Below are 19,554 nucleotides of genomic sequence, written 5' to 3' on the forward strand. Positions count from 1 at the left end.
GGCTTTGATTCAGTCTTTGCTATCATTGGTTCTGTTATGTTTGTTTTACTGCTGTATTGTAGTTTAGTGTACTTCAAAATCTACAATTTATCGCAACAAAAAAAAAGAAATGTTTTTTTTGGGGGGGCTTACTTTTTTTTAAGACTAACTCATTTTGATCAGTTCTTGCATACACATTACCCACCATGACATTTCATGCCTTGCATTCACAGTGCCACGCCTTCATCTGTTTACAAAAACACATTTTAATTTAATACCGGGCAACACATCTTGATGCCTTTTTGGTTTTGTTGCATTTGTTTGTACCCTGAGCTTTTATGTGGGAATCCCTGTAGTTTTAATTAATAAATCATCTCTTGGTAAAAAAAAAAAAAAAAGACCTTAGTTCTTGTCATGATTTATAATCAAATTGGTTAAGAAAATGCTCTTTCTTCTCAACTTGAGCAACATAGAGTTTTCATACCTGAATTAACTTTGAACAACTGTTTACAACAAATAGCTATAATGTTTTCTGTTGGGACTTTACATAGCGGAGCATGATTGTTTTAAATGTTTTGTCAAAAAAAAAAAAAAAAGTATGTAAAAAGTTTGACATGCATTTGGTTTCAGTCCCACTTGTTCAGTTCCTTGAACAAACACTTTTTACTTCAGTTGCATCAATAAAACTGCAATGGTAACTCCTATATATGCTTTTCTCTACACCATTCCATTGTAATTCAGGCTTAAACCATTTTAGAGTTGTTCTCTTCTTGGACCATCAACCACCTTTGTTTCCTTTTAAATGTTTGCTTCTTTCGAGGACTAAAAAGAAGGTGAATAAGAAAGCATACCACAGTTTCAAAAACATATATATGTTTCTTTATAAAAATTAGTCACTAGTTTCTCTTACATAAGTTTACAGTAAAATCCATTGAAATTTGTTGATGTAATGTAAGAAACTTTGGCTCAAATGGAGCTCTCCATGGTGCTGGCAGGTTTAAAGCTTTCTCGTTTCAAAGTCGGTTTTTCTAAGTCGTGATGACAACTGTCCATAAAAAGAGATTGCGACTTTTTTTATATAGGCTATATAATTTTTTTCCCCCCCTCAACCACTACATCACTGCATGACGACCAATGGGACGACTCAGAGAAAAACCAAAATGTCAAAGGAATGACGTTGTTGCTGGCGTAGGGCTGCAGTTTGAAGTATTCTACTAAATGGAATGGACAAGGAAGACACTCTGCCGGGCAGACAGACTGTGCGCACTGTTGATCTCCAAACACTGATAGTTTGTCGGGGTTTGAAATTCAGAAATTCGCAGGAAGACTTCTGGTTGTTGGCTTCTCTTTCCAGGCCGGTTCCAAACCAAAAGACTATTCTTTATCGTAGGACAAGAGAGGTAAATACATGTTTGTTTGTTTTTTTTAACATGCATTTGTATTTTTGGGGGGGACCTATTTCTCTTCGTCAGTTTTATTAACTGAAATAAAACGCCATATTTAAAAAAATTGCTCGCACCAAAAGGAAAAACTGGGTTGTTTATCTTTAAAAAGTGTCTTATATGCTGTTTTGAAGTAGAGAGAAAGTAGTTTTAACTAATTTCCATCCTCTGCATCTCTTTTTTTCTGTTTTTATTTTTCGTCCCAGAGGACACAGCATGCTGTCGTCCCTGAAGACTCTGCTGCTGCTCTCCGTCCTGTGCGCACCGACCTCCAGCCTGTGCCTGCGTCTCTACCAGAGCGGCTCCGACCTTCTGTGCAACGACCACATGGCTCTGGGGGCTCGAAGTGAGGAGAGCGAGCCGGGCTACTCCCCTGTGGATGCCTGGGCTTCCCTCCTGCAGTCCGCGGACTATCTCTCCTCATCCACCTCCTCGTCCTCTGCAGAGTCCAGTCGGGAAAAAAGGACTTCAAGTCCCGCAAACTATCGCTTCATGAGTCGGACGAAGCTCAGAGGGCAGATGCTGCGCAACAACATCAAAGGGGACCGGAGGAGCAGACTGACCCTGTCCCTGGATGTCCCAACCAACATCATGAATGTCCTCTTTGACGTGGCCAAAGCCAAGAACCTGCGCGCAAAAGCGGCGGAGAACGCGCGGCTCCTGGCGCAGATTGGACGGAGGAAATGAGAAAACGCGGAGAAACTTTGACTCGGCAGAGGGCAGTGACTCAATGTAATCAATAACTTTTTGTCTCCTCGAATAACCAACAACTTGTTTATCTAGGGGAACATTAAAATATCCACGCTAACAGGTGAAATCATAACTGCAGTGATCTCAATGTTTGTGAATTAACATCGTCTTTGTTGTACAAATCAAAGCACAGCGAGAAACCTGTCAGATATTTAACTTGATGAAACGGCGTTAAAGAAGGCTAAATTTAGTTCTAAAATACATCAAAGTGAACATTTGATATAGACTGAAGTATTTATTTATTTATTTGCTTATGATAACGCTTAATTGGCCTAAATTACTTTTGATTTTAAATATTTTTTAATAAACATGAAAAATTCTTAGTTTTGCAGTTGTGAGAAGCACTATTTTATATGGTGCTATATAAGTAAGGTCACGTGATTAGCTTGGTTATATGGTCTTAATTCCAGAAAGAAATAATATATCGATTGTTTTTCGTTTCCTTTTACCTTTGCGCACTAATGTCTGCAAAGTAAGTTAGAAAAATATTGAGATATGTAGGATTTTTGCCCATATTTAGATTTGGAGTTTTTAGGACGAGCATGAATGTCGTTGCTGTTTTTTTGTGTGTATTGTTTTCCTTTACTCAAATTTCCCACGAAACAGTAGCACAAACAACTCGCTGACAATAAAATACTGTACAAATCATCTGCAGAGATCATGAATACAGTAAAATGCAAATGCATGTGAATGTATGTTGTCATCAGATGTTTCTTATTTTTCTACTTTCCAATAAAGGATTATTTTTCCTGAAATAAAGCAGATGTAACAACATACAACTGCCTCTTTCCATACAATATTAAACGACGAGATACATAACATATTTTCCCACTGTCCCAAAACATGACTATTAAGTTAATCGATTACTCTAAAACTATGCTGACTTTTTGTCCGTTGTGTTTCTCTGCTGCGTTATGATGGTCTGGCGACCTATCCAGTTTGTACCCCATATCTTACCCTATTCCCCGTGACCTTGGAAGAATAAGCTATGAACGATGGATGGGTTCAATCAATCAATCAATCAAATTGATGATTTATGTAGCACATTTCTGCCACAAGGCAGTTCAAAGTGCTTTACATAGTACATTATCGGAAAATAGGACTTGACTTTCTATAAAACTAGAGCTTTGCTGTTTTGGTATCGGTAAATCTGCATTGCTCTGTGTCTTAAAATAATGATAAATAAATAATAATCCAGATTTACCTTAATTTGTTTGAAGGAGTCTGTATTAGTAATGGCCATTTAAATATTGACCAGTAGATGGCGGTAAAAGGTACATTCGGGGGAAAAAAAACACCCGTTCTCAAATCTTTATATTAAAAAATAATAGTAGTTTTAAAAATTTACCTAAATCTAATGTTACAACATTTAATGTTATAAAATTTGCTACCGGTTAATATTTCCAACTGCTTGGATAAAATACAGAACTGCGTTTCTATGCAAGTTTTAAATTGCACACCTCTCAAATCACGATACTGAGAAGTGCTGACATCCTGTGGTCATTTTTGGCAACTGCACTCCAGATCTGGGTAAATCAAAAACCTGAGGTATCATCAATATTTTTATTATCTCTATGGTTAAAATTATATCAGTCCTTAAATGGCTTCAATCCTATTAGTAGCAATGGGACTACCGAAGCTTCTGGTGGTTTTACAGATGTATAACACGCATGTCCCATGTAGGGGATAATAATGACCCAAAAGCAAGATTTGGAGTTCCCTTGAGGCTTTATTGATTTATTTTGGTTAAACAACTACAAAATAAAAAATAGTTAAAATGACACTTCAGTTACACCGCTTTCGTATTTTTTTTCATAGTAGTTTAAAAAAGGAAGAAATAAAATGAAAAGAAATTTTAAAAAAAAAACTGTCAACAGCGTCCTCTGCTGTTTTAAAAGTTGGGATGCTATGACGTAATTTCCGTCGACGTGGACGCCCCCCAACAGGAAGCCAGTCTGCATTTTGGCTACGTGGAAGTAGCTCCTGGTATTTCCAAGGCTGACAGCATCTGCCGCCGTCGTCCGTCACCTCCAGTTAAAATGATTAAAAAGTTTGATAAGAAGGACGAAGAGTCTGGTAAGGATTTTAAAATGGCAGTTAATAGGAAGGCATATGCTTTTACGATTGAAACACGTTACAGAAATGCTAAGTGCTCGTCTGTTAGCTTGGTAGCTAAAGTTAACCAACTGGACCCTCAACAATGGTTTAAGAAGAATATTATAGACATATTCTGACATAAAGCGCAAAAGTAGACCAGTACTGCAGTTTTATCGAGTTTGTATTTAACTGTTTGTGGTGACACTTTATTCCGGATAATATTTTTGCCATGTTTACGGTTATGTCATAGCATTAGCTGTGCACGCTAGCGTTGTCTGAATAATCTTATCCTGTCACTTAGTTGCTGTAACTGGCCTCTGTATGTATGTATAAATATAGATATGTATTTAATTCTCACAATATGCCTTTTTTTCTGGTATTCGAGTAACAAGTAATGCCATATTCTTCTTGTAATTCATTTATTTTGTCTCTTAGGAAGTGGGTCAAACCCTTTCCAGCACTTGGAGAAGAGTGCAGTTTTGCAAGAGGTAATTTTGAGCATAAGCTCTGGACTTTTATCTGTAACCGGGAGATAGTGGTTCTAATCCACAGTGGTGTGTTTTCATTCACAGGCACGGATTTTCAATGAGACCCCCATCAATCCAAGAAGATGTCTCCATATCCTCACCAAGATCATCTACCTTCTCAATCAGGTAAAAATTACAAGTATTTACTCTTGTTTAACTTTTGAGCATTGTATTTATTTCAACGACAAAACTAACTATTCACTCTCTTACTTTTGTTTATGTAGGGAGAGCATTTTGGGACCACCGAAGCCACTGAGGCTTTCTTTGCGATGACGAGGCTGTTCCAGTCTAATGATGTAAGACATGTCCATTTAATGTTTCGGTTGAATAACTTTTCACACATTTGATCTAAACAAGGTTTTCTCTGTTGTTTAGCAAACCCTGAGGAGGATGTGCTACCTGACTATCAAAGAGATGGCAAACATCTCTGAGGATGTCATCATTGTCACAAGCAGGTTTGTGTTGACGAATTGTTTACTTGAAACATCCATTTAAAAGTATTCACTATCTTACATTTTTATTCCTACCTAGCTCTATGCAAAAAATTTAATTACTCCCAAATTTGGTAACTGGTTGTGTCACATTTGGCGACAACTGCCATTTGGTGTCTGATTTTACTTTATATGTCTGTGGAGGATTTATAGTCCATCCCTCTTTGCAGAACAGTTTTATTCAGATTCTGATTGTGGGTAACCTGTTGAAGGCCCAAGCACTTGACATCAATTGGATTTAAGTCTGGACTTCCAGTTAGTAGTTCACTGAAGCTTCAGAGCCTTAAACTGATGCCAATAAGATTTTTATTAGTTGTTGAGCTACTTTAGATCAAAAGATGGTGGTTTACTTTTTAAAATGTTTTGTTTTTAAACCTCTTAGCCTTTTTATGTTGTCAAATGGTGCATTGTAGTCCAACGTAGTTGGTTTCTTGTGCAGCCTGTGTTACAAACTATATTTATTTTTTGATGATTTATTAATAAAGTCGTGTCCTCATTTGACCTTGCTTTAATAGCTTAACTAAAGACATGACTGGGAAAGAAGACGTGTACAGAGGTCCAGCCATCAGAGCTCTGTGCAGGATTACAGATGTGAGAGAAGTTTTCTATTTATCTCAGTTTACAGATTTCTGTTTTGTTGTCATTCCATGCAGGAAGAATCTTTTCTTTAGGAGTGTTATTTATTTTTCTTTGTGTGTGTGTTTGTCTCCTCACAGACCACCATGCTGCAGGCCATTGAAAGATACATGAAGCAGGCTATTGTGGACAAGGTGCCCAGTGTGTCCAGTTCAGCTCTGGTTTCCTCTCTGGTATGATTTATAAACAATAAAAAGAAAAGAATCCAGAATTTCTCATGTTGTCGTTGGTAATCATCCAGTGGTGTGTTTTGCTTTTGGATGACCTCCTCTCTGCTTTCTCAGCACATGGTGAAGATGAGCTATGATGTGGTGAAGCGCTGGGTGAATGAAGCCCAGGAAGCTGCCTCCAGTGACAACATCATGGTCCAGGTAGGAAAGACGCGCTCACGGTGGATAACTGCAACTCTGGGATTCATGAACAAAACCTCCTGGGTTTTAATTCTGTTTCCTGGTTTTTCGCCCTGTCAGTACCACGCTCTGGGCCTGTTGTATCACCTCCGCAAGAACGATCGTCTCGCTGTGACCAAGATGCTCAACAAGTTCACCAAGTCTGGCCTGAAGTCGCCGTTCGCCTATTGCATGCTGATCCGCATCGCCAGCAAACTGCTGGACGAAACAGAGGGCGGGTGAGCAGAACAGAGCGTGGCTGGACAGAATGGCTGCCGCACCACGATGAATGAACTTGGTGTTGACGTTCATTTTGTCTCAACCTGCAGTCACGACAGCCCCTTGTTTGACTTCATCGAGAGCTGCTTGAGGAACAAGAACGAGATGGTCGTTTACGAGGCTGCGTCCGCCATTGTCCACATGCCCAACTGTACTGCCAGAGAGCTGGCGCCTGCTGTCTCAGGTGACCAGCTGTCTCAATTATTCATGTAGCTTGGTATTCGGAACACTGAGTTTTTTTTCTTTGTGTCATTTCAGTTTATTCATAGAGAGACAATTCATGTTGTCTTAAGAAAATTTACATTAAATAAAAACATCCAATTTTTATACAGAAATGCAGACAGATATAAATTTAAATTAAGTAATGTCCGTTGTTACTCTCTGTTTGATTCCAGTGTCGACATTAGAAATAAATCAAGATTCAGAGATGCCATAAAAAATGACATTTTATGTTTTCCTTCAGTTCTCCAGCTATTCTGCAGCTCCCCTAAAGCAGCCCTGAGATATGCTGCTGTCAGGACCCTCAACAAGGTACAACTCTTCATTTTACATTAGGCAGCATGGTTTAGTGCAAGACCTCTAACGATCGGAAGTGTTAAGGCCACACACACGTTGGCCCTTTTTGTATTTATCGGCAAATTCTCATTTTGACATCTCTGATGCAAGTCCGTAACAGATTTTTATGAGTCCTTCATGTGTTGTTCAGGTGGCCATGAAACACCCATCGGCTGTGACCGCCTGCAACCTGGACCTGGAGAACCTGATCACCGATTCCAACCGCAGCATCGCTACGCTGGCCATCACCACACTGCTGAAGACCGGCAGCGAGAGCAGCGTGGACCGCCTCATGAAACAGATCTCCTCCTTTGTCTCTGAGATTTCGGATGAGTTCAAGGTGAGAAATCTTTGATTTGATGAAAATGGTATTAGGAAGGTTAGATTTATTTTAATCTGAAGTATTAAAATGTTTTGTTTATTTTGTGACATTTGTTTCTTCAGGTGGTGGTCGTTCAGGCTATCAGTGCCCTGTGTCAGAAGTATCCCAGGAAGCACAGCGTCATGATGAACTTCTTGTCCAACATGCTGAGAGACGACGTAAGTCGATCGTCTTTATTCCACTATTTCTAAAGCTTCGAAAGTTGGGTTTCTGATTCTGATTATTGTAGCCGTGTGGACCTCCTCCCACACGTATTGATCACTTCTGTCGCTGCAGGGCGGCTTCGAGTACAAGCGGGCTATTGTGGACTGCATCATCAGCATCATCGAGGAGAACCCTGAGAGCAAAGAGACGGGCTTGGCTCATCTGTGTGAGTTCATCGAGGACTGTGAGCACACAGTGCTGGCCACCAAGATCCTGCACCTGCTGGGCAAAGAGGGGCCGCGGACCCCGCAGCCCTCTAAGTACATCCGCTTCATCTTCAACCGGGTGGTGCTGGAGAGCGAGGCGGTTCGTGCAGGTGAGACACCATAAAGATCAGCTGCCTAGTAATCTGGTCTAGTAATCTCATTACATCCAACTGGCCATTTGTATTTGTTTGCCTTCAGCTGCTGTGAGTGCTTTAGCTAAATTTGGAGCACAGAATGATGATCTGCTGCCGAGCGTCCTGGTTCTCATGCAGAGGTGAGGCCTTGTTTTCTTATTTGTCTTTATCAAACAAGTGCATATTTGTTGGAAACCTAAAGACTCCGTTGAACTGTGAATGAACTTTGTTTAATGAAGCCTCAAAAATGGATGAAATCAACAAATATAAAACCAGTTTGTTTAATTTACTTTTTCCTCATTTCATAAACTAATGGAGTTTGTTTTGTTTTGTTTTTTTAGAAAAGACAGCTCATGCTGGCTCATTTACTAATCAGCATGAGAAACCAACTGACTAAATATTATGTCCAAAGTGATGTTGAATGCATAGTAATAATTTGATCACGGATTAATACGATCTGTTCTCACAGGTGTATGATGGACAGCGATGACGAGGTCAGAGACAGAGCTACTTTCTACATGAACGTGCTGCAGCAGAAGCAGAAAGCTTTGAATGCTGCGTATATCTTTAATGGTAAATATCGGCATTTATGAGGCTTGCAAGATGAAATCAGAACATCAGGTGTTGACCTGTCCTCCTTGTGTCTCAGGTCTGTCCGTGTCCATTCCTGGCCTGGAGAAGTCCCTCCACCAGTACACCCTGGAGCCCTTGGAGAAGCCTTTCGACATAAAGTCTGTACCTCTGGCCACCACTCCAATCACAGAGCAGAAAATGGGTACGACCACATTGTTTTCTTCAGATTAAATTACAGAATATTGCTGTGCACAAAATAAATTGAGTTCATTTGTTTTTCTTCTAGAAATTGCTCCTGTTGCTACCAGCAAACTGCCAGAGATGTTGGCTCCATCACGGCAAGACATCTACCAGGGTAAATAAGACAGATGGATCTGCTTCAGTTATTGCTTTTTATTGGATAATTGATCAAAACATTCACCTTAACGTTCATTTATTTTTTTTTTCCCCCCTTCTCGCAGAACAACTTGCCTCCATCCCAGAATTCCAGGCTCTCGGGCCGTTATTCAAGTCGTCAGAGCCGGTACAGCTGACCGAGGCTGAGACGGAATACGTGGTTCGTTGCATCAAACACACGTTCGCCCGACACATGGTGTTCCAGTTCGACTGCACAAACACGCTGAACGACCAGCTGCTCCAAAAGGTTTGTTAAAAGATGGACGGTAGTCCTGCTCCCTGCTGGAGACCAGAACATTTTTCCAATGTCTGGTCCAATGCTGGCTGGAATCTTATTTAGAACAAGTGATTATTATGTGACAAGGCTGAACTGTTGTCTGTTTCAGGTGGTAGTACAGATGGAGCCATCAGAAGCCTACGAGGTAGTGCACTACATCCCAGCCCCCAGCCTGCCCTACAGCCAGCCCGGCTCCTCCTACACTTTGGTGCGGCTGCCCGACGACGACCCCACTGCAGGTGGGAACGTTTACTGGGACCGATCAGGGTTCCTTCACAGTTTGGAAAAGTCTAGAATGTATCATATCGAATCACAGTATCCATCGTAAGGGAACTGTTTGTATGCAATAGTTGATGCACATACTTCACATAACAAATTTCTCAAATCTGGGTTTGTCAATACAATCACCCCTGTGTCTGAATCCTGCAATTTAGAGGTACTTTGGTCTATCCAAATGCTTCAATCTCAGTTTATTCTCTTTTTGTTAGATAATGTAAGTACATCAGTGATAGAAATCATGATGCATCCCCTCCTCCAACCTGGCACCCACCAACCGCAGCATTTTGTTGTCCCTCATTGATGTCTGGTAGAGCAACTTTGTCATTATCGGTCAATTTAATCTTTTTCTTTTTTTTCAAATGTGTCGATTTCCCCAATCATCAAGTTCAAAGCACACCATCCAGTTACAGATGCACAGATAGAAGTGGTGCCAACATTCATATTTCTTTTAATTTAGTAGCCTAGCTACCATCTTTATGGCCTAGTTTGTACAACTTCAACAACTATAGAAAAATATATTAACTATATTCATTTGAATCGCCAAAACCTAACCATGTGTTAGGAACCCTGGATTTTAATGATTTAGAGTTCAACTGAGGTTTCTCTGTCTGCTTGCAGTGTCCTGCACATTCAGCTGTACAATGAAGTACCTGGTGAGGGACTGTGACCCAAACACAGGAAAGCCTGATGACGACGGTTATGATGATGAATATGTGGTATGTAGAACCGAAGTTGGAGCTGGTAAAATGGCTTCGTCTGCCTGCCCCTGAGGTTTGAATTGGAATTCTCATTTGTTCAGCTGGAGGACCTGGAAGTGACGGTCGCAGATCACATACAGAAAGTTCTGAAACCAAACTTTGGCGCAGCATGGGAGGAAGTGGGCGACGAAAATGAGAAGGAGGAGACATTTGCCCTGGCATCTGTGCGAACACTAGATGGTACACAGTTTGAATATTTTAAGAAAGCTGATGCTTGTGCACACCGAGGTGTGCTTCAATCACACATTAAGTGATGCCTGGTGTATTGTATCACAACAGAGGCGGTGGGTAACATCATCAGCTTCCTGGGAATGCAGCCCTGTGAACGCTCTGACAAAGTTCCTGAAAACAAGAACTCTCATGTACTCTTTCTTGCTGGTGAGTCTGATTCCTGGATGAAAGTTTATTTTTAGGGAAAGGTTTGCTGAAATGAAGACACCAGAATACATCACATATTATCTTTTAGACCAGGGGTCACCAACCGTTTTGAGACTGGGAGCTACTTCATGGGTCCAGAGTAACACGAAGGGCTACTTGTTTTATACAGACATAAATTTTCTTGGCTCAGCCTTTAAAACAATAATATATATATTTATATATGATTACATGCTGCCTGATCAAATTAATGTTATGGACTACTCACAATAGTTATCAGTAATGGTTTACCATGGCAGCTATGGTTAATTGCTATTATGTGATCAGAAGTTCTTAGTTCAGAGTTTTAAGTTTGATTCCCTTTTGGAGCTTTTTTGTGTGATTCTAAATTGCCCGCAAGTGACTGAGAGTCTGGATTGTTACAGCTGCAGCTGTACAGCTGGACGCACTGAGATTTTCCTTTAACTAAGAAAAGAAAAGAATAGTTATTGTTTTATTATCTAACCCTCTTTACTATTAGCAAATTTTAAAAAAGTATCTTTTGTGTCAAAAGATATGGTACACACAGCTGCGTACGGTCTGTGAGGGGGGAGGTGGGGCACGCCAAAGCCAAAATCTCTTTGGACAGTTTGCTTTTTTATTTCACATGTTGGCGTTTTTCTATAAGTTAAAAATGAATGAGTGGAGTTTGAAACTCCCATAGTTCTAAGATCCCGCCTGAGTTTTTACAGTGTGCGGTTCTGGCGGGTCGCCGGTTTATTAGCTTTTTTTGTGGTTTCGCGAACTGACGGCTGATGGGTCACCTGTTGGCTGACACCAGCAGATGTCAAAATAATAAAGGTCCGACAGATCGGAGGGTAGCACAAAACTATCACTGCACCTGACCTGAAGGAGCACAACCACCTCCCCAATGCGCAAAATTCTGCACAAACCTAAACCACAAGAGACATTTTTCTTCAGACGATGCTAAATAATAAATAGAAGCGAAGCCTATATACCCGTGTGGTTCACGGAAAGAGGAGAGTGTTGATCGCAGGTTCAGGTGATGTCAGACGTCCAGAGGACGAGAAGGTGAAGCAACGATATTTGCTTAATTTCTACTCTACTTTGGCTAGATTAAATTGTTTAACCTGCAGTCTGAGCGCGATGCTCAGGAAGAGCGGTAGATTTCAGCTAACGGTTGACCCATCAGCTCTCCAGTTCAGGAAACATCAGAGAAGCTCATAAACCGACGACCTGCCAGAACCGCACACGGTAAAAAGCTCTGCCGGGATCCAAACGACCGCTCTTAGAACTACGAGAGGTTCAAACTCCTGTCATTCATTTTTATCTTACAAAAAAAGCGCCACACCGGCAAATTAAAGTAAACTGAACATCAAGATTTAGCCTTTGGGTGCTCACCCCCAGATGGGTACCCCATCTTGGGTACCCATCTTCATACCCAAGATGGGGTACGAAGCGTACCCCATCTTGTACATTTTATCCACAATTTTGTTAATAGTAAAGAGGGTTAAATAATAAAAAATCCAGAAATTATTCTTTTCTTTTTTTACTTAAAGGAAGATCTCAAGGTTCACAGAGTATGTACAGCTGCAGGCGCTGCTGCCCTCCGTTACTATCCTGCAGGCGTCTGCGCATAGTTCTGAACTTTAACCATAGGAAAGATACATAAAGCAATTTATTTTAAATGTTTTTATCATTTCCTTTTTTAAAACTCTAAATATAAACAAACGTTATTACTTCAATGTAAAAAGATTGAATCAAATAATTTCTTTGGCAGTGCTCCCTAATGACAATGGATATTTTTTAGAACTTGCTCCGCGGGCCACTGACGAGGTCCCCTTGCACCGCGTTGGTGACCCCTGCTTTAGACTCAGAACAATTTCAAGTTGTCCTGTTTCTTCTGGTGACCTGATTCTACCCGCCTTGTCTGTCCAGCTGTGTTCCGAGGAGGTCACGACGTCCTGGTTCGGGCCCGTCTGGCACTGGCTGATGGCGTCACCATGCAAGTGACTGTTCGCAGCACAGAAGAAACTGTTGTCGATGTAATCCTTGCTTCTGTAGGCTAGAACTACAAATATGTGCCAACTAATGACACGAAGCATGCAGCAGCCCTTATCCATCACTTCCTCAGTCCTGAAGCTTAACTCATTATTGTGATTCCTGGTACAAATGTTTTATATCTTCTATATAAACTAACACTTTTTAGTTTTCCATCTTTTTGTTTCTTTCAACTTCACAATAAAGTTGGTCAAAATGCAACTTGGAACTTTTTTTTTTAAAGAAAATTAATTTTATTTAAAGAATCTTTTAAGTAATTTCTATTTTTGAAGAATGTAGAAAATTATATTAAAAGCAATTCACTATGACCATGATTTATCTCTAGGTTTATAAGTTATGATTTTCTTTCCTCAGACTTAACTTCATCTTATAAGTTAGTCAACATTCTTAATTGGTAGTTAGAAATAATTTAAGTTATTTTTCATCACATTTTGATACCTCACAATAGGCATGTGTTTGTGTTCTGGTTAGAAAGAGTGAATGAAATTGAAGTAAGCCTTCAGGAAACCAGTGGGATCCTCCAGCTGTGGGTAATGACTGATGTGGTCGTCCAGAATGGTGACTGTTGACCTTTTCACCAAATGCCTGAACGAATAAAACACAAGTAAAGTGTATTTTAATTTACTTTTATATAATATTCTGACAAATTGTGTTACCACCTGAGAATGTTTTTGCTAAACATCCCTTTTGCAAAGCAATGTGTATGGAGGTAAAGGCATGATCACTCACATATAAAGACGGATGAACTGTGGATGAGGGTTGACAGGGTCCAGGGGTCCGTAGATCATGTGCACTGAAACACAACAGTGGGAGAAGATTGTGGAGATGAATGAGAGTCTTAAAATCCCTTGCTGGGTTAAAACGCCTTTTCAACAAAGAGTTTGCTCCACTCAAGCGCCACTTACATGGAGCATGTGTGGATGTGAGCGCTCCCACCCATCGATCTCTATGTTGAAATCTCTGATTGATGTACTGGAGAATACTGACAAGATAGAAGCCCCACATTCAGTCAACTGTCTGTCAGTGTACCAGAAACAGTGAGCACATGAGCGCATCATCACCTGTCCAAAACCAGGTTGCCGTCATTGTAGCGTAAACTTGTCCACATGTCCCAGAACTCTGCGTCTGTGGGCTGAGTGTAGGGACCGAATACTTCTCCAATGCTAACAATCAAGGAGAAAATGTAAAGAAAGTCTTTCTTGCCATATTTTAAAACACTGGTCCTCTTACCCCTTTTGGAAGATCAAAAAGTTGGTGAGGCGTGTCAGAAATGTTGCCAGAATACTTGAGTCCTTCAACAGCTTATGGGAACAAATTAAAAACAGGTCAGGCAAAAATAAAAAAATGTCCATCACTTTTCTGCTCCCTATTAATAATAGGAAATAATAAAATAATATACTTAACATGAGCTGAGAAGAATGAAGACGACAGATTCACTCACCGTCTGAAGCAACCGTGGGTGGTGTGTTTCTGGAAATATTCCTGTTGGAAATCAAACTGTCAGGACTATCAATGACTTTCACATCAAAACAATCAGGTAAGTTCAAAATGGGCAGTTTGTCTGAAATATGCTTTTAAAGGTCATACTAAACTGAGTCATTTTTGCTCATTCTCTACTTCATACTATACTATGAGTCATTTTGTCCATTTTAAATGTCATGCTATACCAAGTCATTTTTGCTCATTTTGAATGTCATACTATACTAAGTGATTTTTGCAAATTTTTTGCATCATACAATACTGTGAGTTATTTTTGTTGATTTTTAATGTCGTACAATACGAAGTCATTTTTGCTCAATTTGAATGTCATACTTATACCAAGTGATTTTTGCTCATTTTGAACGTCATATGTAATTTTTTCTCATTTTGAAAGTCACACTACATACTACGAGTCATTTTAGCTCATTTTGAACATAATACTATAGTATGACGTGTAGTAATAACAGTATAGTATAGTATCTCGTTTCTTGCACATTTTCAACGTCATAGTATAGTATGTCGTTTTTTTAGACATTTTCGACGTCATAGTATAGTATGTCGTTTTTTGCACGTTTTTGACGTCATAGTATAGTATGTCGTTTTTTGCACATTTTCGATGTCATAGCACAGGATGTCGTTTTTTGCACCTTTTCGAAATCATAGTATAGTACGTCGTTTTTTCGACATTTTTGACGTCATAGTATAGTATGTCATTTTTTGCAGATTTTCGACGTCATAGTATAGTATGTCGTTTTTTGCACATTTTCGACGTCATAGTATATAGTATGTCGTTTTTTGCACATTTTCGACGTCGTAGTATATAGTATGTCGTTTTTTAGAGATTTTCCACGTCATAATATAGTATGTCGTTTTTTTAGAGATTTTCCACGTCATAGTATAGTATGTCGTTTTTTTAGACATTTTCGATGTCATAGTATAGTATGTCATTTTTTGCAGATTTTCGACGTCATAGTATAGTATGTCGTTTTTTGCACATTTTCGACGTCATAGTATATAGTATGTCGTTTTTTGCACATTTTCGACGTCGTAGAAAATGTGTTTTTTGCAGATTTTCGACGTCATAGTATAGTATGTCGTTTTTTGCACATTTTCGACGTCATAGTATAGTATGTCGTTTTTTGCACTTTTTCGATGTCATAGCACAGGATGTCGTTTATTGCACCTTTTCGAAATCATAGTATAGTACGTCGTTTTTTCGACATTTTTGACGTCATAGTATAGTATGTCATTTTTTTAGACATTTTCGACGTCATAGTATAGTATGTCTTTTTTTGCACATTTTCGACGTCGTAGTATAGTATGTCGTTTTTTGCATATTTTCGACGTCATAGTATATAGTATGTCGTTTTTTAGAGATTTTCCACGTCATAGTATAGTATGTCGTTTTTTTCGAGGTTTTCCACGTCATAGTATAGTATGTCGTTTTTTTAGAGATTTTCCACGTCATAGTATAGTATGTCGTTTTTTTAGACCTTTTCGACGTCATAGTATAGTATGTCATTTTTTGCACATTTTCGACGTCATAGAATAGTATGTCATTTTTTTAGACATTTTCGACGTCATAGTATAGTATGTCATTTTTTTAGAGATTTTCCACGTCATAGTATAGTATGTCGTTTTTTTAGACATTTTCGACGTCATAGTATAGTATGTCGTTTTTTGCAGATTTTCGACGTCATAGTATAGTATGTCGTTTTTTGCAGATTTTCGACGTCATAGTATAGTATGTCGTTTTTTGCACATTTTCGACATCATAGTATAGTATATCATTTTTTGCATATTTTCGACGTCATAGTATAGTATGTCGTTTTTTTCGACATTTTCGACATCATAGTATAGTATGTCGTCTTTTTAGACATTTTCGACGTCATAGAATAGTATGTCGTCTTTTTAGACATTTTCGACGTCATAGAATAGTATTTCGTTTTTTTAGACCTTTTCGACGTCATAGTATAGTATGTCATTTTTTGCACATTTTCGACGTCATAGAATAGTATGTCGGTTTTTTAGAGATTTTCGACGTCATAGTATATTATGTCATTTCTTGCACATTTTCGACGTCATACAATAGTATGTTGTTTTTTTAGACATTTTTGACGTCATAGTATAGTATGTCATTTCTTGCACATTTTCGACGTCATAGTATAGTATGTCATTTCTTGCACATTTTTGACATCATAGTATAGTATGTCGTTTTTTGCACATTTTCGACGTCATAGAATAGTATGTCGTTTTTTTAGACATTTTCGACGTCATAGTATATTATGTCATTTCTTGCACATTTTCGACGTCATAGTATAGTATGTCGATTTTTGCACATTTTCGACGTCATAGTATAGTATGTCGTTTTTTTAGACATTTTCGACGTCATAGTATAGTATGTCATTTCTTGCACATTTTCGACGTCATAGTATAGTATGTCGATTTTTGCACATTTTTGACGTCATATTATAGTATGTCGTTTTTTTAGACCTTTTTGACGTCATAGTATAGTATGTCATTTTTTGCACATTTTCGACGTCATAGAATAGTATGTCGTTTTTTTAGACATTTTCGACGTCATAGTATATTATGTCATTTCTTGCACATTTTCGACGTCATAGTATAGTATGTCGTTTTTTGCACATTTTCGACGCCATAGTATAGTATGTCGTTTTTTGAACATTTTCAACGTCATAGTATAGTATGTCATTTTTTTTTACATTTTCGACGTCATAGTATAGTATGTCATTTCTTGCACATTTTCGACGTCATAGTATAGTATGTCATTTCTTGCACATTTTCGACGTCATAGTATAGTATGTCGATTTTTGCACATTTTCGACGTCATAGTATAGTATGTCGTTTTTTTAGAAATTTTCGACATCATAGTATAGTATGTCGTTTTTTGCACATTTTCGACGTCATAGTATAGTGTCGTTTTTTTGCACCTCTTCGACGTCATAGTGTAGTGTCGTTTTTTTAGACATTTTCGACGTCATAGTATAGTATGTCGTTTTTTGCACATTTTCGACGCCATAATATAGTATGTCGTTTTTTGCATATTTTCGACGTCATAGTATAGTATGTCATTTTTTTTTACATTTTTGACGTCATAGTATAGTTTGTCGTTTTTTGCACATTTTCGACGTCATAGTATAGTATGTCGTTTTTTGCACATTTTCGACGCCATGTCGTTTTTTTGCACATTTTCGACGTCATAGTATAGTATGTCGTTTTTTCGACATTTTCGACGTCATAGTATAGTATGTCGTTTTTTGCACATTTTCGACGCCATAGTATAGTATGTCGTTTTTTCGACATTTTCGACGCCATAGTATAGTATGTCGTTTTTTGCACATTTTCGAAACCATAGTATAGTATGTCGTTTTTTGCACATTTTCGACGTCATAGTATAGTATGTCCTTTCTTGCACATTTTCGACGTCATAGTATAGTATGTCGTTTTTTGCACATTTTCGACGCCACAGTATAGTATGTCGTTTTTTTGCACATTTTCGACGTCATAGTATAGTATGTCGTTTTTTGCACATTTTCGACGCCATAGTATAGTATGTCATTTTTTCGACATTTTCGACGCCATAGTATAGTGTCGTTTTTTTGCACCTCTTCGACGTCATAGTATAGTGTCGTTTTTTTAGACATTTTCGACGTCATAGTATAGTATGTCGTTTTTTGCACATTTTCGACGCCATAATATAGTATGTCGTTTTTTGCATATTTTCGACGTCATAGTATAGTATGTCATTTTTTTTTACATTTTCGACGCCATAGTATAGTATGTCGTTTTTTGCACATTTTCGAGACCATAGTATAGTATGTCGTTTTTTGCACATTTTCGACGTCATAGTATAGTATGTCATTTCTTGCACATTTTCGACGTCATAGTATAGTATGTCGTTTTTTGCACATTTTCGACGCCACAGTATAGTATGTCGTTTTTTTGCACATTTTCGACGTCATAGTATAGTAAGTCGTTTTTTCGACATTTTCGACGTCATAGTATAGTATGTAATTTCTTGCACATTTTCGACGTCATAGTATAGTATGTCGTTTTTTGCACATTTTCGACGTCATAGTATAGTAAGTCGTTTTTTCGACATTTTCGACGCCATAGTATAGTATGTCGTTTTTTGCACATTTTCGACGCCATAGTATAGTATGTCGTTTTTTCGACATTTTCGACGCCATAGTATAGTATGTAGCACATTTTGAAACCATAGTATAGTATGTGTTTAGTTTTTGCACATTTTAGTATAGTATGTAGTTTTTGCACATTTCGGCATACAGTATAGTATGTCGTTTTTTTTGAACATTTTCGACGTCATAGTATAGTATGTCGTTTTTTTGACATCATAGTATAGTATGTCGTTTTTTGCACATTTTCGACGCCATAGTAAAGTAAGTCGTTTTTTTGACGTTTTCGACGCCATAGTATAGTATGTCGTTTTTTGCACATTTTCGACGCCACAGTATAGTATGTCGTTTTTTTAGACCTTTTCGACGTCATAGTATAGTATGTCATTTTTTGCACATTTTCGACATCATAGTATAGTATGTCGTTTTTTTAGACATTTTCGACGTCATAGTATAGTATGTCGTTTTTTGCACATTTTCGACGTCATAGTATAGTATGTCATTTTTTTTTACATTTTTGACGTCATAGTATAGTTTGTCGTTTTTTGCACATTTTCGACGTCATAGAATAGTATGTCGTTTTTTTAGACATTTTCGACGCCACAGTATAGTATGTGGTTTTTTTGCACATTTTCGACGTCATAGTATAGTATGTCGTTTTTTCGACATTTTCGACGCCATAGTATAGTATGTCGTTTTTTGCACATTTTCGAAACCATAGTATAGTATGTCGTTTTTTGCACATTTTCGACGTCATAGTATAGTATGTCATTTCTTGCACATTTTCGACGTCATAGTATAGTATGTCGTTTTTTGCACATTTTCGACGCCACAGTATAGTATGTCGTTTTTTTGCACATTTTCGACGTCATAGTATAGTATGTCGTTTTTTGCACATTTTCGACGCCATAGTATAGTATGTCGTTTTTTGCACATTTTCGAAACCATAGTATAGTATGTCGTTTTTTGCACATTTTCGACGCCATAGTATAGTATGTCGTTTTTTGCACATTTTCGACGCCACAGTATAGTATGTCGTTTTTTTTGAACATTTTCATAGTATAGTATGTCGTTTTTTTGACAACATAGTATAGTATGTCGTTTTTTGCACATTTTCGACGCCATAGT

At 38.3% G+C, this 19,554-nt stretch overlaps 3 protein-coding genes across 3 annotated transcripts in view; 2 read left to right on the forward strand and 1 right to left on the reverse strand.

The window, feature by feature from the left end:
* The first annotated feature begins 1,204 nt into the window (after nucleotides 1-1,204).
* On the forward strand, nucleotides 1,205-2,950 carry ucn3l (urocortin 3, like). The gene is made up of 2 exons (XM_044108053.1): nucleotides 1,205-1,379; nucleotides 1,628-2,950. Exon 2 carries the CDS (start codon nucleotides 1,638-1,640, stop codon nucleotides 2,106-2,108), a length of 471 nt encoding a protein of 156 aa, XP_043963988.1. The 5' UTR covers nucleotides 1,205-1,379; nucleotides 1,628-1,637; the 3' UTR covers nucleotides 2,109-2,950.
* Nucleotides 2,951-4,076: 1,126 nt separating this feature from the next.
* Nucleotides 4,077-12,991, forward strand: copg2 (COPI coat complex subunit gamma 2). Its single transcript, XM_044108437.1, has 24 exons — nucleotides 4,077-4,247; nucleotides 4,704-4,756; nucleotides 4,841-4,921; nucleotides 5,020-5,091; nucleotides 5,171-5,250; nucleotides 5,802-5,877; nucleotides 6,003-6,095; nucleotides 6,207-6,293; nucleotides 6,393-6,550; nucleotides 6,641-6,774; nucleotides 7,054-7,121; nucleotides 7,297-7,485; nucleotides 7,590-7,685; nucleotides 7,804-8,047; nucleotides 8,136-8,211; nucleotides 8,541-8,644; nucleotides 8,721-8,846; nucleotides 8,931-8,999; nucleotides 9,106-9,287; nucleotides 9,427-9,556; nucleotides 10,215-10,312; nucleotides 10,396-10,534; nucleotides 10,634-10,732; nucleotides 12,668-12,991. The coding sequence occupies exons 1-24, from the start codon at nucleotides 4,211-4,213 to the stop codon at nucleotides 12,796-12,798; spliced, it is 2,622 nt and encodes an 873-aa protein (XP_043964372.1). The 5' UTR covers nucleotides 4,077-4,210; the 3' UTR covers nucleotides 12,799-12,991.
* A 140-nt stretch (nucleotides 12,992-13,131) lies between these two features.
* Nucleotides 13,132-19,554, reverse strand: part of mest — a 56,675-nt gene continuing 50,252 nt past the window's right edge. Inside the window, exons 7-12 of the mRNA XM_044108438.1 lie at nucleotides 14,232-14,272; nucleotides 14,021-14,091; nucleotides 13,852-13,953; nucleotides 13,696-13,772; nucleotides 13,520-13,583; nucleotides 13,132-13,375 (exon numbers count right to left, since the gene is read on the reverse strand). Of these exons, the coding sequence (XP_043964373.1) occupies nucleotides 13,258-13,375; nucleotides 13,520-13,583; nucleotides 13,696-13,772; nucleotides 13,852-13,953; nucleotides 14,021-14,091; nucleotides 14,232-14,272 (473 nt within the window). The 3' untranslated portion in view covers nucleotides 13,132-13,257. The remainder of the gene's footprint in view (nucleotides 13,376-13,519; nucleotides 13,584-13,695; nucleotides 13,773-13,851; nucleotides 13,954-14,020; nucleotides 14,092-14,231; nucleotides 14,273-19,554) is intronic.

The sequence above is a fragment of the Gambusia affinis genome, linkage group LG23 (assembly GCF_019740435.1).
Source record: "Gambusia affinis linkage group LG23, SWU_Gaff_1.0, whole genome shotgun sequence".
Classification (NCBI taxonomy): Eukaryota; Metazoa; Chordata; class Actinopteri; order Cyprinodontiformes; family Poeciliidae; genus Gambusia; species Gambusia affinis.